This window comes from Gracilinanus agilis, chromosome 5 (assembly GCF_016433145.1).
Source record: "Gracilinanus agilis isolate LMUSP501 chromosome 5, AgileGrace, whole genome shotgun sequence".
NCBI classification, from domain to species: Eukaryota; Metazoa; Chordata; class Mammalia; order Didelphimorphia; family Didelphidae; genus Gracilinanus; species Gracilinanus agilis.
This window is the reverse complement of record NC_058134.1, coordinates 99,522,942-99,541,978: the sequence shown is the minus strand read 5'-3', so window position 1 is coordinate 99,541,978 and position 19,037 is coordinate 99,522,942. Positions and strand designations below refer to the sequence as shown.

Sequence of the window (19,037 nt, the reverse complement as noted above, 5' to 3'; positions counted from 1 at the left end):
AAGTTTTCGTGAAAGAGGAGATATCTAAGTTGGGTCTTAAGGGAAAAGAAAAGGGCATTAATAAATGGAGTTATGGAAGGAGGGATTATGAAGGGATAGTATAAACAGATGTACAAAGGTGGATTACAACAAAATGAGAAAGGCATAGAGAAAACCATCAATTTTGACTGGGAAGGTAAAGTATATAAAGGGGGAGGTATTATAGATAAGACTGGGAAAATATGTTGGAGCTAGATTGTGGAAGGGTTTGATTGCCAAGATCTGGAGTTTGTTTTGAAGATTAGAAGAGAATACCAAGGATTTTTGTGTAGTGAAATGATGTAATCAAAGCAGTGTATTAGATAGGTTTTATAGACTGTTGCGAAAGATAGTTTGGAAAAGTATAATCTCAAGGCATGAATTTGGACAACTGCTATAGTCTATGTTAGAAAATGAGAGATTGAACGAGGATGGGTACAGCCAAAGTGGACAGAGAAATACTGCCAAGATAGGATTGATAGAACGTGGCAATTAGATGCAGGGAGTAAAAGAGAAGAGAAGGCTTAAAAATGATTCTGAGGTTTCAAGTTTAGTGATGAGTTCAGTGGTGATGCTCTCAATAGAAATATAGGGGAAGGCAAGCAGTTTTATGTATTGTTTGAAGCACCAATGGGACATTCAGATGAAGAGACCAAGTTATTTGGAGATAGGGGCAGGATCTTATGGGGGTAAAGTATGTGTGAGTTGCTTCATTTCTTCAAATTATTAAGCACTTAATATATACAAGGCACTAGTAGAAAATAGGAATATAAAGACAAAAAGAAATAATCACCCTTATAGAGCTCACAAATGAAGGAATATCCCTATCATCAGAGTGGCCCACATTTGTTATCTGCATAAATGTGCAGTACCACATACTTCTTGAAGACCAAGGATCTCCTAGTTACTGGTTAATAGCTGGCCTGGCAAACTGAACCACACTAAGTAAATATACAATTTTGCCAGAGAGAGATATTGAATGGGAACTGTGAAGCTCGTTGACCATCCAGGAAAATCTCTAGCTTATTATACAAATAAATCTGTCAATTGGACAATAGTACTGAAAATTCAAAGCATAAAATTTCTTCATAGATGTGATAACTGAAGACATGGTATCAAGAAAAAGAGTGCAAAGAGGGATGAGAAAGGGACCAGAACAGAACTCGAGGAAGAGAATACTTGTATTAAAGAGATAGGATGAAAATGAGCTAGCTTGGAGTTTGAGGAGAGATGAAAGAACCAGGAGAGTATCATGGAAGCCAAGAGAAGAGAGAGTATGAAATAGGAAGAGTTGCTCAGCTCTGTCAAATATTGCAAAAGGTCAGTGAGGAGAGAAAAAGGCTTATTGGATTTGGGGGTACAAAAACTGTTAGTATCCTTGGGAAGAGCGCTTTCTGTAGGTTAGTCAGGGGCAGAAGTCAAATTGCAAGGAGTTAAGAAATGAATAGGCAGTAAGGCAGTAGAGACAAACTTTGAATAAAAATGACATTGAAGTGTAGGGGGAAAGAAAGTTAGGATGTTACTTTGTGGGAGTTGCAAGGTCAAGGTTTTTTGTTTATTTGTTTTAAGTTATGGAAGCCAAGAACTTATTTGTATGCCAAGAAGAAATGGCTCAGTGATGTTTGCAACAAGAAATCACTAATGAAACAAGATAATAGAGGAAACGGGACGAAATGGAATTAGAGGGATAGTGGAGGGAAAGGAGTATGACCTGCTTTTCCTCTGAGATTGTAGTATAGAAAAAGAATGGAAGAGGATAACATTGAGAGACGTAAAAGAATACTAGAAGGAAGCTAATAGAAATCATTTGCTGGGCATGAGGAAGGAATGATGTTATAGGCTTGAAGGGAGGAGAAAAGCAGCCGTTGTACAATATGTGATAGTATGAATAATAGCTAAATAAAAGGATTGACACATTGAAGTTACATAGGATAAATTTGTAGTGGGCTCAGTCAGCTTAGTTCTTTGATTTTTCTCCTGCATTTTTCAGCTTCTAAGGAATTAAGAATGGAAAAGACAGGTAGCTAAATTGGCCAGAATTGAATTATCTATCAAGTTAGGAATGATAGAACACCAAGGGAGCAATACTTGATAAAAGGAGAAATAAGAGGGCGTTATTCAAATGCCTAACCATAGAACCAGAACTAATTGGGATATTACCAGTGATCTCTTAATTGTCAAATCTCTTGGTCTTAGTCCTCATCCTTCTCAGCCTATCTGCTGCATTTCATTCTTAACCATTTTTTCCTTTCCTAACATTACTTTTCCCTGGTTATCCTTTTACCTATCTTCTTTGCTGATTCGTCATTCATATCATACCTAATAACTGTGAGTGCTTCCTAAGATTCTGTCCTAGGCCCTCTCTGTTCTTTCAGTAACCTCAACCAGTTTACATGGGTTTAACTAGCATCTCTGAGCAGAGTAGTCACAGGTATATGTATCTAACTCTAAATCTCTCCTCTGGGCTTCAGCCCTGCATCACTGATTTTCTGCTGGACTCTCAGGATGTCCCAGAGATGGTTTCATATGCAAAAGTGATCTTGTTATTTTTACCCCTTCCTCTCCAACCCTTGCCATTCCTGGTGAAGGCATCTTCATCTTTCTATTGTGTCAAGTTCTTAATGTAGACATTCAGATCTTCTCACTCACTTACTCCCTATATCTACTCAGGTGCCAAATCTTGTCATTTCTACCTCTAGTACATTCTGCAGGCTACTGCTAAAGTAATTTTCCTTCAATGCATATTTAATCATGTGACTCCCCTGTACATCCACAGAGACTTCCTATTGTCTATAAGACAGGGATTCTTAACCTAGGACACATGAACTTTTAAAAATATGTCTTTAATGAGTCTTTATTAATTTTTTAATATGAACATAGTTTCATCCAGTATCCTTCCTTCTTCCCCTTCTGAAGAACAATCCCATAAAACAGATAGTATTTTTTTAGAGACAAAAGAAGCAAGAGGAAGGAACAAACATGAAGTTAATTTATGTTCTAGATACTTTGCTAAATGCTTAACAGATATCTCATTTGATCCTCACAGCAAACTTGGGAAATAGGTGCTGTTATCCTCATTTTATGAATAGGAAAACCAAAGCAAACAGAGCTTAAGTGACTTGCCTGAGATCACAGCTAAGCAGTATCTGATGTTGGATTTGATCTCAGGTCTTCTTGACTCTAAGCCTAGATCTTTATCCATTGTACCACTTTATAGCTTGGAAAAAAAGATGAAGAAAAAAATCAGTATATCGAATCAATACATCGAAAAAGTGTGAAAATATGTACAGTGTACACTTGCAGACCTTCCACCTGTACAAGAGATAAGGAGTGTCTTCTCATATCTCTTCTTTCGAACTGTGTTCTTTGTAATTTTATAACATTCACTTTAATTTTTATTTTTTGTAATTCGTTCCTTTTACATCATTGTAATATGTATTATTTTCTTGGCTCTGCATGTTTCACTCTGCTTTAGTTCATATAGGACATCCGTGACCTTTTAAAAATATTTTGTTAACTTGGTTTCCTTTGTAATTTTAAGTATTTTATTTTATGCATTTAAAACCATTCTTCTGAAAAGGGTTCATGGGCTTCACTAGACTGTCAAAAAAGATTTAATTTAATTTAATTTAATTAATCTTTACTTTAGAATAAATGCCTGTGGTTAGCTTATAAAGCCCTAAAACAATTTAATTCCAATCTCTTTCTATCCTCATGGGAGATTGTTCCTCCCTTTTCACTCTACAATCCAGACTTATTGGCCTTCACTTTGTTCTTCACACACAATACTACATTTCCTGTCTCCCTTTGTATTTGTCAACCCATACACCTTGAGTGTACTTTTCTTACTGCTACCTCATAGGGTCTCTCTATCTTTCTTGAAAGCATAACTTAGTATTTCCCAATTGATAAATAGTCAAAAGATATGAGTAGTAAATTTTCAAAGGAAGAAATCCAAGATATCAATAACCATACGAAAAAATACTGTCACTAATAGAAAAATGGAATTTAAAACAATTGAGTTTCTCTTTCATACCGTCAGATTGGCAAAGCTGACAAAAAAAGACTTATTAATAACGCTAAACATTGCAATGACCAACCATAATTTCAAGTACTGGCAGCTCATGAAACAGAGAAAGGAAGAGAATACAGGAAAGAAGCCTTATTAAGTGGCTACTATGTGCCAGGTAGTGTTCTAAGTCCTTTGCACATCTCTCATTTGATCTTCACAGAGGTAGGCACTATTATTAATATCCTCATTTTATACTGAGGCAGACAAAATTTACACAACTAGTTACACCCCTAGAAAGTGTCTAAGACTGGATTTGAGCTCATGTCTAACTAACTCTAGGCCCAGTGCTCTGTCTACTTTGCCATCTACCTGTCTTACAAGAACAAATATGAGAGAAATAAAAGAGTAGGAGACACAAAAAGATGGTGATTGTCAGAGAGGGAAATTTCAGGGTTATAGATTTTGGAGGTTTAGCAATTTGGGACAGTCGTGATATGTCAAGTTGGTTGTTCCATTGTGTGTGGCAGTGATAGAATAGATGGAAGATGGAGAAGATAGGATTTAAGGAATTCAGAGAACTGTTAAAAGGTCATTGGTGAGAACATTGAAGTCTCCTGAGTTGAGGCAAGAGAAGAGATGGAAGCAAGGCCTGTGAACCAGGTGCCAAAGCTATGCAGAAAAGTGGAAGAAAATCCAAGACAATTGATTGATGACAATGACAAGGACCTGAAAGAATGCTTGCTGTGTTTGGACTCTATAAGCTTAAAAATTAATATACAATATCTCCAAGTAATATATTTAACAAGAGTTATTAATAATACTTGAAGTAAAAGAAAATAAAAAGCTAGAGTAAAAAGGGAGCTAACCTAGCTGAGGTAGTGAGAGAAGAGAGTGAGAGGACGGGCTTATAGCAAACTTAGGATTCTGGGTAATGTAGTTCACGGGTTCAAGATTTTCTAATTTCACATTCTCCCTGTGATCCTTTTGGTAGACCAGTCTCCCCAAAGGGATCATTTTAAACATAATCAACTTAAAACTAAAGATTTTTTTAACTAAAGGTACATACAGTATTGCAGTTTCTAAAGGGAAATTACAATAATTTGGGGATAAAAGGAAAATAAAAGAGAAAAAGAACAAAACCAATGATTGCTACATTGACAAAAAGCCAATTTTGGGGCAGTCCCCTTTGGCTTAAGAGTGTACATTCAAAAGGAATGTATTCAACACCCCCACAGTTCAATTTAGCACATTGCAAAGTTCACTCTGGATCTTTTGGTGCAATGTGTGGTTTCTGCAGGCATCTTCATGGTGCCTTCTCCAAACAGCTCACTTTCCGGTTTCAGAGAGGTAGCAAGTTTCTTATCCTAAAATTAGTCTCAAAAGAATTTAAACTTTGCATTATAGGATAAATATACATTCCCCCCCTGAGGAGGATATTGACAAATACAGGGATCATTCAGGGATGCATGGCTGAGTTATGAGGTATATAAATCAATTGGCAAAAGAAATAAAAAACATCAAAAAATCCAAATAAAAGAGAAAAAATAACTTGTGGATGAAATATAAAATATCAAAGTCTTATGTCTAAGAAAATCTAAGTAAAGGAAAAAAATAAACCTATAACAGGTCCTTGAATCAGGGCCCAATTAAAGTGATTTATGTAATTATGCACTTACCCAGTCAGAAGCCAGGGCTACGGAAAGTTTGCCACACTATGAAAGAAAAGGGTCTAGATTTTAGCAGCAAATGGGAAATAGCATTTCCTGGTCTGATTTTTACCTTTTCTCTAAGGGATACTGGAGCCAGGATGGCAGCCAAAGCAAGGTGCTTGGTAGAATGTGGCTCAGGGAAGACCTGCCTCTGACATGTCAAAACAGCCACAACCTTGAACCCCAAACAAGTTCAAGTCTTCTTGTCTTGGCTCAAAATTTAATCAATCCCACTGGGATTGGTTGGTCTCTGACCTTGTGCTCGATAGGCACTATGCAGGTTAGCTTTGGGCTTCCTTGGCACTGTGCAGTGATTCTTTTTGTATTCCCTTCTCCTGGAATCAGACAGAATCACTAAGCAAAGTCCCATAATTTTTTTAAACAATCATTGGCATTATTTCTATAGTCAAGCTTTTGGGGTATGTGTTGACATTAGGGTTAATGTACATTTTTAAACTTACCCTAATGCAAAATTTAAAAAAAAAAACAAAACTGGCATTATTTCTATAGTCTTAAGCTTTTGGGTATGTGTTGACATTAGGGTTAATGTACATTTTTAAACTTACCCATGTGTGTTTGGAATTCAGGGAGGTGCCATTTAAAAGTATCTTACAGGGGCAGCTGGGTAGCTCAGTGGAGCGAGAGTCAGGCCTAGAGACAGGAGGTCCTAGGTTCAAACCCGGCCTCAGCCACTTCCCTGCTGTGTGACCCTGGGCAAGTCACTTGACCCCCATTGCCCTCCCTTACCAATCTTCCACCTATGAGACAATACACCGAAGTACAAGGGTTTAAAAAAAAAAAGTGTCTTACAAACTTCCTGTGGACAGGTGGGGGACTTTGAGACTACATTCTCCGTGATCCAATGAGTTTCTGGTTAAACGTGAGAGAACGGGAACCAAAGTATAGGGCAGCTTAAATTCGGAGGGCAGCCTTGACATGCCCTCTTTTGCTACCTGAGCGGGCTCTGATCTCCCCAGAATCCAGACAACGAATCTGTTTGGTGAAGTCACCATGAAGATGCCTGAAGACCCTTCACTGGACCATAAAAATCAAATTCGAACTTTGGGTGCAGTTGATTTGAACTATGGGGAGTTGAATGAGTTGAATGCATTTGTTTTGAATGTACACTCTTATGCCAATAGGGAACTGCCCCCAAATTGGCTTTTTGTCAGTGCGGCTAGTTTTATCCATTTCTTTTATCCCCCAAATTCCTGAAATTTAGAAGTTGACTATGTTTACAGATCCAGTGAAGAAAAAGGGCCAACCCTTTTTTTGCCAGATCTCAGGGGGAAATGTATGTTTGGAATTCAGGGAGGTGCCATTTAAAAGTATCTTACAAACTTTCTGTGGACAGGTGGGGGGCTTTGAGGCTACATTCCCCGTGATCCAGTGACATTCCGGTTAAACGTGAGAGAACTGGAACCAACGTATAGGGCAGCTTAAATTTGGAGGGCGTCCTTGAGACGCCCTCTTTTGCTACCTGAGCGGGCTCCCAGGGGGACAGAGAGGAGTAGGGAAGGTATGGAAGAAAATAGCGGAGGCGGGAATTTGAATTTTTTTACAGGCGCATGGTTAATTATTTCTATCAACATGGCTTTAATTAAAATATTAATTTCTCTAGTAATATCAACCTTTATCATTTTTAATCATTACACCCTAGTGCAAAATTAAAAAAAAAACTTTAATACTGCAAAAAATGAGAGAAAAATGGAAAACTCAAATACTGTATTGCACATACGAGGAAAAACTATTAAAAATGTTTTAAAAATAAAAAATATATAGTTTACAATCAGTGACACACTGTGTCATCCAGGAAGAGGTAGAATATAAAGGTTTCTCGCCCCAAAATGAGATCCATTTCCTTTGTAAACTTGGCCATGATTCTTAGTATGAGTGCAAATGATTTTCACAAAGTAACAGCTTTATAAAATAAGTAGTACAGCAGGTAATGCACATTCAAAGAAAATACCAAAATTCCCAATAGCCCAGTTAATGACAATAGTGAACTGCTATCATAGAGGATTCACATGAGTTTTTATATAGCCACTTGCTGTATGACATTTAAAAAACCTATGAACTCATGGATACATGTCACAAGTTCTACAAATCTAGCAAATCTTTCAACATTGACAAAAATATTTTTAACCAAATCTATTACTGCCATCATTCCAAAATTTTGCAGAGGAACCTAGAAAAAACACAAACCTTTTTACTGCTGATGAAAACCTTTTGGGGTCTAAAACATCACCAAGAATCTAGATCTTTCTGGTGGAGGTAGATTCAACTGAAGAATTAAAATATCATGCAGAAGCTACTTAGGTTTCATACTTTATATAAAACTTTTTTGTGGCAGGAACTTCTATTTTGTTCTCTATCTTTAGTTCAACATTCTTTATATATATATGTATATATTCAGAATCTACTAGATATCTAAAAATCATTTCTAAAGACCCTTTAAAATCAATTGAGATATTTAGCTCATTAAATTCTCCAAAGGTTGAATACAGGTTGTAACCAGTTTTTATGGAGTCCATCCACCATCTATGTGACAATTAACAAAGACCAAAAGGCACAAAAAGCTGTTTAGGCAACATGTAACCTCTATGGATCTAGTGACAAAACCAGCACACATTAGGGCATGTTATGGTTTTGCCACTGAAAAGGGTTTGTACTATAATATTTTGTCCAGTATAGTCATAGGGGACGGGTACAAATAAAAATAATATAACATAATATATCTAATAGGTAAACCATAGTAGCTTAAAATGATTCAGTGTACAGAAAGATATTGATTAGATTAATATATGAACTTAAAAAAATTAAACCTTAAAGCAAACAATCAAGAAAATACAATAAGCATGACAAGATATAGGCAATGAATTAAAAAATCCTTTTCTCCATTTCCAATAGACTTCTTCACTATTATGGAGGGGAAACAAAACTCAAAAAGTTAGCATCAATAAACTTCCAGATCTCTTTAAGATTCCTTCCCCTCCCCAGTATTTATCATCCATCTGCATTCCTTTGGTCACACTTCTGGAGATCCTCATACATGCACTTGGCAGAATCTCCATTCTGTATGTTGAGAGTATTTAAGATTTTCAAACTTTGTCAAAATATTTCAGTTTGTTCTATAATTCAAGCAGCCTAGCTTGTTGTTGCATATTCTTGAGGAGAAGTAAATAAAATGGGAAATATCCAATGAAAATAAAAACCGTTAATAAAAGAATTAAGCAGAGCCAATCTGCACTTGTTAGCTCTACCAACTCAAACTGTTCTTTCAGAGTTTCAAAGCATGTTTTGTAACAACATTATTCCTCAAAAAAAAAAAAAGCTGAATGGATTTTATTTACAGGGAAAACAAAAAGACCCGGGCTGGAAAGTAAAGAAAATCTTTCAGGTGTTTGCTAAGGGGCTTGTAAAAGCTATTCTCCTGTACTCTCTTCCCTAAGGGCAAAATTTTGAGGGAATACAGTAGGGAATTTGAATATAAAGGACTGGCTTCTCTTGGTGTTTTGGGTCAGGAGAAAAAAGGACCAAAGAAAATCAGAGGCTTATTAAAAATTTGGCTTCCCATCCACAGACTTGGTACCTGCCCTCCCTGTTATGCTGGGTTGTAGGGTGGAAAGAAAAAAAAACAAACAGCAGGAGAGTCCCCTTCCTGTGAAAAATCCTGAGTTGCAACTCTCAACCAGGAGCCCAGGGTCAGCTTAAGAATTTAGCATAGAGGGGGCAGCTGGGTAGCTCAGTGGATTGAGAGCCAGGCCTAGAGACCCTAGGTTCAAATCTGACCTCAGACACTTCCTAGCTGTGTGACCCTGGGCAAGTCACTTAACCCCCATTGCCTACCCTTACCACTCTTCTGCCTTGGAGCCAATACACAGTACTGACTCCAAGACGGAAGGTAAGGGTTTTAAAAAAAAAAAAATTTAGCTTAGATACTAGAAGGGGGATGGGGCTGAATAGCATGGGTTTTGCCATTCCACACTGTGTTCCCCTGCTGAAAAAATGGCTAGGACAGGCTGTAAACCCACTTTGGGAGGGAAGAGGGGATAAAAGGATTTATATGTCACTCTCTGCGCAGGACCAAGAAGGCACTTCCATACTCCAAACAGCTCTCAGACGTCCCAGCACACCGCAGTGATAGGGCAGCCTGGGCAGGAGCACAAACAGCAGCAGCAGGGGAAGAAAACATGGCTTGCAAATTTTATCTACTCCCTATTTTTTTTATTTTTCCTAAGGCTTAAAAAAATTTTTTTTGAGAATTCTATCCCTTCATGGTTGTAAGCATAAAAATTAATATACATTATCCAAGTATTATATTTAACAAGATTTATTAATAATAACTTGAAGTAAAAAACATAAAAAGCTAGAGTAAAAAGGGAGCTAACATAGGAAGAAAGTGAGAGGGAGGGCTTACAGGAAACTTATAAACAACATGTAAAGATGCAATGTGGATGAAGGGAAAAGGATTCTGGGTAATGTAGTTCAAGGATTCAAGATTTTCTAATTACACAATTCAGAGGACTCGGTTTTTCATTCCTGACTTATTTGAATTTGGCAGGCCACGTCTCTAATTCTCAAATTCTTCACCTATAACATGAATTAGGATCACAATACCTGAGACGTCTTATTATCTGTCATAAAGATCAAATGAAATAAAAACTTTAAAAGTTTTCAGAATAAATATGTTCCTTTTTCTGAATAGAAAGTCTTAAATTTTTTAAAGATAACCATCATGTCTTCCACTAGACTTCTTTGAGCCTTAGTTTTTTTCAACTGAAAAATAAAAGGGATAATATATGTATCACTAGCTTTATAGAATTATTATGAAATGCTCAATAACATTTAAAAGCATGTTATTGTCATTGTCTTCTTAATCCAAACTAAACCATCCTAATTCCTTTATTCTTTATTTGAATGCTATAGCTGGGAGTCTGTTTATGGGAATTTGGGCTGTGAAAGCTGTGTATTTATATCCTTGTACTTAGAGGTCAGTGAACCTAAGGGAAACCTGGAGAGGCATCCCACCATGCCATTTTATCCTGACAGGTACAGATAAGAGTAATAATGACTTGAGCCTCCTGAATATCTCCAGAAGATAACAATTGTCCCTATTTCCCATTTTTCTTAGTAACCCTGTACTCATCCCAAAGATCAAGATGTTCTCTCTAAGTACATTCAAATGCAAATCTTTAACAAATTCTGTATTTAAGGAAGTATCATTCTTCATCTGAACTTGTCAAAGGAAGGAGATTTCACAGATTTTTTTGTTTTGAACTGTAATTGCCCCTAATTCTCTCTGCAATATTCTTTTTCTCCTGGTAAACAGATTCCAGAATGGGAATCAGAGTGCACCACTTCTCTGCAGTCCCTCCCACTGCCAAGTGAGGCCCATCTGCAGACAGCAGCCATTTCCCTATGGACAGTTGTGGCAGCAGTTCAGGCTGTAGAGAGAAAGGTGGAGGTGCACAGCCGACGGCTTCTGCATCTGGAAGGGAGGACAGGAGCAGCGGAGAATAAACTGACTAACTGTGAAAAAACAGTGGCAGACCTTGGGAACCAGCTGGAGGGAAAATGGGCTGTGCTGGGGACCCTGCTCCAAGAGTATGGGCTGCTACAACGAAGGCTAGAAAACATGGAGAACCTGCTGAGAAATAGGAATTTCTGGATCCTCCGTCTTCCCCCAGGTATTAAAGGAGATATCCCAAAGGTAAATAGCATTATACATATGACTACAAGTAAAAATGAGTCCTTGTACTAGTAAGAGGTATTCATTGATTTTAATTTGTTGGTTATTTGAACTTTTCTATTTTAATTTTTCTTTTTTGTAAAAAAAAAAAAATCCTAAACAGGGAACTGTGAAGTCATTAAATGTATTTAAATCTTCTCTTGTGGCCTGTACTAGTGTACATTTGAGCTTCAGAGTCTCAAATTGGGGGAACTCTTTATAACAGGAAGCTTAATATACAGCTAACCTATGACTTGTCCCCTTCCCCTCCAGCTATGAGTTATTTTGCTGTCTGTCCATCAGGTGGCTGGAGAAAAGCAATGGAGAGAAATTACAAATCAGCCTCTTTGAACTTGTTGACAGTGTTAGTAGAATGCTTGGATAGGCTACCCCTAGCAGAGAGGTGATGGATTCAGACTGCAGACTGAAGCATCTTTTAAAAATATGTCCAAGACAGGTCTTTGTTTTGCTTGACCATATATTATTATTACAAAGTTTTGTTTTTCTTTTAAAAATTTCATTAATTGAAAAATTTTTAAGTAAAAAGTTTAGCAGGGAAAATAGGAAGAAAAATAAACCAAAGGCCAGTTGTTTTGAGCCTCTGAAAATAAATTATGAGATTTTTTTCCCCTGGGGAAAAATTTTTTTTTATTAAGTTATGGAGGCAGGTACTTGTACTCAAAATAAGGTGCTTACATTATCTATGGATCTTCATATTTCTTATCAGCAGCTTCTGACAAAAGATGATAAAATAGTCCAGTGATAAGGTATGGGTTTGGATTCAATTGGTTTTGAATATCAGTTCTGCCACTTGCATAAGTATCTGTCACTTAGGAAAAGTCATTTAACCTTCTCAGGGCTTCTGTTTTCCTCATCTGTAAAATGAGGGAGTTGAACTTGATGACTTCTGAGCTCCTTTCCAACATTTAATTTGATCTTATATCCCTGAGCATTCTGCTGTAACTAATAAAATGGCTAAAAATCAGTTTTAAATGCATAGAAAGCCATTATAAACAGATTTCTGAATCAGTTAATTAACAAGGAAAAAAAATTTCTGACATCGTATGAAGCCTTTATAGCAGTCCATTCCAAATCATACCTACTTCTAGGCTCAGTGGCATAGTTTCTTTCTAGTACTAGTTCTTTCTCCCAGTGAATTATGTATCTGTGTACTAGTTCTTCCTCTGTGGAAGCCTTCTTGTAAAGATTTAAATTTTAAATGGTGATTTGGAAAATATCATCTAGAACTAACTGAGTACCTAGTAAATTATATCCAAAGTGTTGTAAGGAGGTAGGGTAGCATTTATGCAACAGATATATAAATTAGGCTACTATGATTTTGCCTTGCCCTGCCATCAGAGGTGAGAAGAGGAAAAGGACTGGGAGATTTCATAAGTTCGCATTGCCTTAAGTTTTTGCCAGTATCTTGTACTTGGTCTCCAGATCACCATTGGGGTGATCCAAAAAGAAAAGCATTTAACTCCTTAGACATTTATAATGACCACTAGGTGCAAACCCCTGTGGATACAAAACTAGAAATGAAACCATATCAAAAATGTACATTCTTCTGGAGATAATATGACACATAATACCCATAAGAAAATGTAAGGTGATTTGAGAAGAAAAGATTCCCTCAATGACAATTGAGGGAATCAGAAAATGCCCTGAGCCAAGCTTAGAAGGAAGGTAAGAATTCCAAGAGCTAAGGCTGAAAGAGGAAAAATATTCCGGGCCTGAGGGGGAAAGCCTGTGTGAAGAGGCAGAGATAGATGAAAGATTGTCTTTGGGAAATAGCCAGTAGATGAATTTGGCAGGAATATAGAATGTATAAAGGGGAGTAATGTGAAATAAATCTTGAAAGATTAAGTTTTAGTGAGACAGTGACATTTGGAAAAGAAGGGAATCAGCCTTTGTTCACTTCATTTACTGTTTAATCAGGACAAGAGTTCTAGTACCTTTATATATGGTTCCTCTTAATTTTAAGAGCAAGATTCTCTGGTTAGTGACAATCCTTAGATAACCCTTTGTGTTATCTTTTCTCTGGCTCTGACTTGGAGACCAATCTGAAGTTTCTTTGGAATAATTCTAATTAGTATTTACTCTCAAGAAATCTAAGAATAGATAAATTGGGTTTTGTGTGATTTGAACATGTATGTAGCTTTTAGTCTCTATTTGGGTTGATGTTCAGTTAAATCTGTTTTAGTTAGTAGTTTAAAACATTTAATTTATGAAATTAACTAGGTAGTCAGCAGATAGTAATTAATGAAGTAGTGTAGTGGATAGAGTGCTGAACTTGGAATTAGGAAGACCTGAGTTCAAATTCCACCTTAGACATTTACCAACTATGTGACTTTTGACAAACTTCTGTTTACCTCAGTTTCTACATTTGTAAAATAGCACTGAATTCACAGGGTTGTTGGGAGGACCAAATGAGATAACATTTATAAAGTGCTTAGCACAGTACTTGGTACATAATGTAGTAGGCATTTCAGAAATACTTATTTTCTTCCTTTCCGTCTTTTCTGGTCCCCAGAATCTTCATCTGTAAAATGCCAGATTGTCCTTTTCTAAAGCCCTTTCTAATTCTAAATCTATAAACCTGTGAAATCAGTGGGGTAGAAGATTTTCTGGGTCCAAATCCCACCAGTTTGGCAAAGCAATAGATCCCAAACCTTTTTCTTCTGCTATGTCCTGCTAAGTTTCTGAAGTTACCATAGCCTAGAATGGCTAGGAACTCTGGAATTTTATTGCCTATTACTTAAAAGAGGATAGCCTGGGGTGCAGCTGGGTAGCTCAGTGGATTGAGAGCCAGGCCTAGAGACGGGAGGTCCTGGGTTCAAATCTGGTCTCAGACACTTCCCAGCTGTGTGACCCTGGGCAAGTCACTTGACCCCCATTGCCTACCCTTACCACTCTTCCACCTATAAGTCAATACACAGAAGTTAAGGGTTTAAAATTAAAAAAAAAAAAAAAAAAGGATAGCCTGATTTGAAAGATTTTAGGATTGAATTAAGATTAGCAGTCTTGAAATATGCTATATTAACTAGTAGAAATTTCTTATTATTAAAAATGTAAATAAACAAGTTAGGAAAAGTTTAACATTAGCAGAAAAACTTAAACTATAACCACTTCTGAGAAGAAATTATTGGTTTTTCTTGTTCTTAACAGTGACTGTTAAGAGAAACAGGAACAAGGGCCAGCAGGGAAGAAATAATAGAAGTGACACAAATAGTTCTGGGCTAAACTTTTTACTGAATATGGGTAACCCAGCCAGGATTCAGGGACCTTCATGCCCAGTAATGAAATGTGTTAAATGCAAAAGGAAAATTTGGTGTGTGTAGAGAGAAAAATAGGGAAGAGTTTGACTATGATAATGAAATAGAGGAGACAAAGGAAAAGAAGATATATTAGCCTGTGCAGAACCCAGCAATAAGCAGTAAATTTGCAAGTTTTAATTGAGTCAGGATTTGGACCCATGTTTTCCAACTTCAAATCCACTGCTATTTATATTATGTCATGGGGAGGAAAGAGGGAACACTAGAAATAACACAATAGTATCTATAAAGTAGTAGATATAGGAATATTCATAATGTGTACAGAGACCAATGGAGGCTTCTTTTATAAAATGAAGATTTTGTTAATCATTTCATTTCAACAAATAATTTATAGACATTTATTAAGTCCCTACTATGTGTGAGGTACTATGCTACATTGCCAAATTACAAAGACCAGTGAAATAGTACCTTTCCTCAAGGAGCGTATGTTCTTTTGGAAGGCACAACATACGTTTCATTAATTTAGTACATCTCAGTTTTGGTACATCCTCTCAGCAGTACAAGTTGCAGCCCACCTACACTTTAAATACTATACAATTCATGCAGTTGGCATTCTTCCATTTATCCTCCCTAAAGAACCCTCCAGCACATTAGGGTGTGTAGGTTCCAGTACAGTTCTTGGGGTCTCCAGCTAATATTGTAGCATTCTTTGCTATTTGACTAACTCATTTCCTTTTCTAGTCATATATTTCCCCTATCATAACTATACCACTTCTCACATGCAGGTCATCTTTAATAATATGCCATATTATATTTAAAACTGTTATATTTCCCTTTGGGACATCTACAGTTTTGATTCTTTGGAGATTGTGTTGATGCCATAGGACATTAGTGAGAGAATATTCATATTGAAAATATGAATTTTTGTTTCAGGGAGCAGCTTGTTATCAATGTTATTGAAAACATTGCACAGTTCTCCAAAGGTGAATCTATTCAATTCTGGACCCAGTTCATTGTCAGTCAGCACTATGTGCCCTATCTATATATCGATGAATTAATTCAGTGGACTGTCCATCTAGCCGTAACAACATTTTAAAAGAGTTTTAAATACATTCATTTATTTATATATATTTATGTGTGTGTGTGGAGAGAGAGAGAGAGAGAGAGAGAGAGAGAGAGAGAGAGAGTCAGTCTTAAATAATGAACAGTTTGAGGAAGGAGATAATATGAATAACTGAGGGAATTGGGAAAGGCTTCAATTGCATTTGCCAGCTCAATTGAGCCTGGAAGCAGGACAGGAAATCCAAGAGGCAAAAAACACATGCAATTGAGAGCATAGAAGTTGGATGGCCTATGTAGAAATGCAGAGGCAGAATATGGAATGCTGAGGTCAGGGAGGACCAGTTGAACTAGAATATAAACTGAATTTTAAGGAGAATTATGAAATAAACCTGGAAGAAATTAGATCATGGAGAATGTTTAATGCCAAGCTAACAAGTTCATAATTTATCCTAGAGACAATAGAGAACCTCTGAAGGTCCCTAAGCCAAAGGAGTAACCTAGTAATACCTTTGCAATTACTTTGGCAGATGTTTGGAGTATGAATTGGAGAAAGGAGAACCTGGAAGTAGGGAGCTCAATTAGAAGCCTTGAACAGACCTGGAGAAATTCAGACCAACTAGGTGATCAGAAAATAAAGTGAGGCATTTATTTAAAGTCGAGGAATTGCTTTTCAGAACAATGTGCTGCCTTTCAGACAGGAAATGTCTGGGGAGGGAGGAGAGAAAAGGGATTCTTACAGGGTATAGTCGTGGGAAACAGAAGGAAGATGGTGTATAGCCAGGATACATAGAACAGTAGAACTGTAGGAGGGCGTATTACAGAAATGTCCTTGTGATTATCTGTCTAGGAATATGGGTGGTTAGAAACTGCTAGGGTACATGGTGAGGCATTTTTAGGGGCAGTTAGAAACTGCTGATCAGAGCCGAGATTCCCAGGGGTTGACCTTGGGGTGAGGGAAGCAGTTAAAAACTGCCAGTCAGAATAGGGTAGGGGGTCCAGAGATTCACAGGGGTTGACAGACTCAAATCTGACTCCAAATCCAGCACTCTTCCCCTATACCACACTGCCTCTGATAAAACCAGTCTTAAAATATGGTGCCCAGAATTAGACACACTATGCCTGCTCAGGGCAACAATAGCCTCCATCCTTCTATGCATTCTACTTCATGTAGAATGTACTAAAATGTAAGTGTAACTTAAAGAGTCTATTAATTTATTGGTTAGTAAACATCTCACATTGGTATCTCATATTGAAATTGTAGTCCTTTAAAAGCCACAGATATTTTTCACATGAATTGTTATTCCACCATTCTGAGTTTGCTACACTTGGGCACTTGATTTTTTAAAAATACAAATGTAGAACTTTGCATTTATCCTTATTAGATTCCATTTTTTTTAGATTCCATCTACCATTTTGCCTGGGGGAAATATTTTAAAGACCCAGTGCTGCTAACTAATTTTGGTTATTCCTTTCAACTAGACATTAAATATTTTATGAGAATGTCATCTCTGACATCAAATTGTTCATAAAATCTATCCAACTCCTTTGTTTTCAGTGCATTTGATTTTTGCCTCTCATATTTCCTGTCTTGCTTCAAGGCTCAGTTCAGTTGCTCATTCGATATGGCCCCAAGGATAGATCCCTGGAATACATCTTTAGAAACCTCAATCCATGCTGACCATGTTCCATTACTCATTACACTTTGAGCATGGTCATTCTGTTCAGTTCTGAATTTACCTAATTTTGCTGTCAGCTGATCTGAGTCTTCCGCCATCCTGACTTTTGTGAGAGATTTATCAAATACTTTGCTGAAATCTAGGTACTTTATGTCTATACATTACCATGGCCTATCTTGCCAATCTAAGAACTCTGTCAAAGTCAAATTAAAGAAAAAGTCATTAACCTGGAATAACCTGTTCTTGAACAAACTGGCTTTTTGTGGATGTTCTTTCCCTTTCTGAAATACTCAAAAGAGCCATGGTTTTAATAATATGTTCAAGAATTTTTCCAAGAGAAGAAATCAAGGTCACTTAATTTTTCATTTAAAGAGTCTACCTAATTTGCTTTAAAAAAAAAAAAAGGACATTCATTTATCTCCAATCTTTTAGTACCTCTCTTGTTTTCCTTTTTTTTCTAGCAGTTACCTACAGCAACTCAGCAGTTACATCCTCCAGTTCTTTCAATACTCTTGACTCTTGGGTTGCAATTTGCCTAGCAACAAAGTAGAAATTCTGAAAACTAAAGAAAATAATAAAATTAAGGGCATAAAACTATTTAATTGATTACGAAAATTAAGAGGAGTTTTTTAAAAATTAATAAAATAAATAGCTTTGTTTATATCAGAAATGAAAAAGGAGAATTCACAAAGTCAAAGAGAAAATAAAGGAAATTTTTCAGAACTATTTTGCCCAATTATATGCTAATAAAAGTAATAACTTAGAAGAAATGGATAAATACTTACAAAAATAGAAATAGCCAGATTAAAATAAACTATTTAAATAACCCAGTATTACAAAAAGTTATTAAAAAGCCATAAACTCCTAAAGAAAAAGATTCCCAAGATCAGATAAATTTACAAGTAAATTCTATCAAATATTCAAAGAATAATAAGCAAAACAACATATTGAAAGATTACACAAAATGACTAGGTTGGATTTATATCAAGAATGCAGAATTGGTTCTACATAAGGAAAACTGTAAATATAATAAAATTAATTATATAGATTTTTTAAAAGCCACATAATGTCATCAATAGATGCTGAAAAGACTTGATAAAATCCAACACCTATTTTTTTTTTAAAGAAAGCATAGGGATAAATAGACCTTTCCTTAGTATTGTAAATAATAGCCACCTGAAAACATTTTGCAGAAATAAAGACCTAAATAATTAGAAAAATTTTAATTGCTCATTGATACACTGAACCATTATAATAAAAATGTCAATATTAACTAAATTATTTTATGATGAAATTCATATAGAGGACCAAAGTTCAAGAATCTTAAAGGTAATAATTGTTTTTTAAAGGAATGGGAAGGAATGAGATATATCAGTATTAGATCTAAAGCTATACTATAAAAGCAGTAATCATTAAAACTATTTGGTACTGGTTAAAAAAGTGAGGTCAATCAGTGGAACAAATTAGTTATACAACATTCAGAAACAGACAAATACAGTAGTTTGTGTTAAATCCAAAGACCTAAATTACAGGGGAGGAACTCAATATTTGAAG

General features: G+C 36.2%; 1 protein-coding gene across 1 annotated transcript in view; it reads left to right on the top strand.

Moving 5' to 3' along the window:
- The window catches only part of ZNF398 (zinc finger protein 398), a 36,967-nt gene that overhangs the window by 2,893 nt on the left and 15,037 nt on the right, over positions 1 to 19,037 (top strand). Inside the window, exon 2 of the mRNA XM_044679566.1 lies at positions 11,072 to 11,452. Within this exon, the coding sequence (XP_044535501.1) occupies positions 11,072 to 11,452 (381 nt within the window). The remainder of the gene's footprint in view (positions 1 to 11,071; positions 11,453 to 19,037) is intronic.